Source organism: Centroberyx gerrardi, chromosome 19, assembly GCF_048128805.1.
Source record: "Centroberyx gerrardi isolate f3 chromosome 19, fCenGer3.hap1.cur.20231027, whole genome shotgun sequence".
Classification (NCBI taxonomy): domain Eukaryota; kingdom Metazoa; phylum Chordata; class Actinopteri; order Beryciformes; family Berycidae; genus Centroberyx; species Centroberyx gerrardi.
The window spans coordinates 27,972,930-27,975,593 of record NC_136015.1 but is presented as its reverse complement, the minus strand read 5'-3'; the positions used below and the strand labels follow the sequence as shown (position 1 = coordinate 27,975,593).

General features: G+C 44.6%; 1 protein-coding gene across 1 annotated transcript; it reads left to right on the top strand.

The window, feature by feature from the left end:
* The first annotated feature begins 1,010 nt into the window (after window positions 1-1,010).
* On the top strand, window positions 1,011-2,664 carry LOC144542949 (coiled-coil domain-containing protein 127-like). Its single transcript, XM_078290585.1, has 2 exons — window positions 1,011-1,108; window positions 2,001-2,664. Exon 2 carries the CDS (start codon window positions 2,039-2,041, stop codon window positions 2,372-2,374), a length of 336 nt encoding a protein of 111 aa, XP_078146711.1. The 5' UTR covers window positions 1,011-1,108; window positions 2,001-2,038; the 3' UTR covers window positions 2,375-2,664.

Here is a 2,664-nt window from a genome sequence, read left to right as displayed (position 1 = left end):
GGTGTAAATTAGGTGTACTGTACAGGCCACACCCACAGGCCACACCCACAGACCACACCAGGTCGATGTGAAGGCCGGTCACTTACTCTGCTCCACCTGCTAACATGACATCATGATCTATTACGACATCATCATCATCTTCATTATTATCATCATCATCTTCATCAGTGGTTTATTATTCACTCTAGAGGGAAATCCAGAACCCTTGAGATCAGCTGATTATTATGGCTAGGCAGTTAACCAGTTAGGTCGGTAAGTAGTTAGTTAGTAGAGTTTGTTAGCTTGTTTGTTAGGTAAGTAGTTCGTTAGTTAGATTGGTAAGTTGTCAGTTAGGTCAGTAAGTAGGCGAGAGCGAGTCTGATGAAGCAACATGCGAAACGCGTAGTTCGCTCCTTTTTGTTTTTAATGTAATTTGTTAATAAAACAGTGTAAATCCTAATATCCTGGTGTGTGCTGGAATATTGATTTTTTTGGTTTACTGTGGTTTAGTTAGTCAGGTCGTTAAGTAGTTAGTCAGGACAGTAATTAGTTAGTTATATTCAGTTAGGTAAGTAGTTAGGTTGGTAAGTAGTTAGTCAGGTCAGGAAGTAGTTAGTTATCTATCTATCAGTTCGTCCTGGTTGGTTAGGGTTAGGGTCAGTAAGTTCAGCAGAGCACCAGTCTTTAGCCAGACCTCCTCTACATGTTGCGCTTCATCAGGTTCAGGTAGAGAAACATCTTAGAGGTTTCCTTTCCAGAGGAGCCAGTAACAAACCCCCAGTTCACCCAGTTCAGCAGGATTCATTTCCTTGTGTCGCTACAAGACACCAACCACTATTCATGCACATGAAAAAACCTGCGATTAGATGTTAATTACATGTTAATTCACCTTTCTTGATGCTTTTCCCTTCAGAAACAATGAACAACCGCAACGATGACCTAGATTTAAATGAAGCCGTTGGCAATGAGGGAGCAGGAGGAGGAGGAGGAGCAGCAGCAGCAGGAGGAGGAGGAGGAGGAGGAGGAGGAGGAGGAGGAGGAGGAGGAGCAGGAGCAGGAGGAAGATGGTCATCATACTTGCTTCCAGCAGCAGCTGCTGTGGGCGTGACAGCAGCCATCGCAGTTCTCTGTAAGTTGGTAGAACCTGACATGAAAACCAAATCCTGAACTGTCAAGATGCTTCAGTTTCTTCTTCTTCCTCTTCTTCTTCTTCCTGTTCTTCTTCTTCTCAAAAGTGCTTTCCCATGTATGACAAGGAAACAGTAAACATGTCGTCCACCACGAATGATGAAGTAACAAACATGATGTTTTGTCGCAATCGGATCTGTGGCGTTCTAATCTGGTGTAGCCACACCTCCGTCTCAAACTAACGGAGGTCTGGAGAACTTCAAGCAGAGCAGTTAGTTAGAAAAGGGCGGAGCCTCTGTGGGCTGTCATCATGCTTCAAACCAATCAAACTATGCTAGGGGCGGAGCCTGCTGCTCACATTCCCCACTCGTTATTTTCACGTCTTCCTCTGAACTTCCAGCAGCAGCTTCAGTCCGTTTGGCCTTTAGCTTCCTGTTCCACCATTACTGACTTCTGAAAATATACTTTATATAATATATTTCTCTCTCCCATAATGCATCACAGGCTGTCGTTCAGGTTTGATAAATCAAACGTAAACAGCCGTTACATCCCTGTTTTGGAGCTAAGAAGCTGTAAAGGCTTCAATGACTCAGTTTGATGTGGAGAGCAAACTGCTGACAAAACAGAAGTGAGTCTTACGTCGAAGTTTTCATCCATTTTTAGCGTTTATTACACTAACAAAGGAAACTTGTCGTGTTTTCAAACTCTGAGCCAATCAAACAGCTCCTCTGGATCCACAAGGTCTCTGATCCAACATTTTCTGACCAGAAGTTCTCCAGACCTCCGTTCCTGTGATACGGAGCTGTGGTCCCCTGTCAGCTCCCGTCAGACGGACTGTAAGAACTTAATCCATGAAACGTTCCTATCCCTAACCCCCTCCCCCTGGAACCCAGGGTGGCAAATCCGTGGATCCAAGGGGAAGATCCAGGAGATGGAGGTGAAGATCAGGAGAAACCAGGCAGACATCGTCCAGGCTGAGCTGAAGAAGCTGGAGGATCTGCTGGTGCAGAGACAGCATCTGTTCTGCAGCAGAAAAACCCCCCGCTCCCGCCGCCGACTCGTGGAAACGGACATCATGGAGAAGGCTTCTGCGTTTGAGCTCCTGATCCCCGACATGAAAACTAGTCTGGAGAAAATCTTCACAGAAGATCGCAGCTGCGGTTCCTGCCTCTCGTACCTCTGGACCGGAGATAAGACGCAGAACGGACAGATGATGTGGGATTTCCTGAAGGAGTGGAAGAGTCAGCTGGACAGACAAAAAAACTAACTGCTCTGCACTTAAAATACTGATAAGTATAAGTTGATTTTATGTTTTTAACTGAAACCTGGTTAGACAAAAATGGCTTTGGATTCTTGGATTCTTATTGAATCTGCACCCCCCAATTTAAATTTTTTAGATGTTTTTAGAGCTGACAGGAGAGGGGGAGGTGTTGCAGCTCTGATGTGTTTCAGTGCAAACAGGTGTCATTTGGGGATTTTACATCTTTTGAATACCTTGCTTTTACTTTGAAATGTACTCTTCAAGTTTTATTTCTGATTGTATATAGACCACCTAAA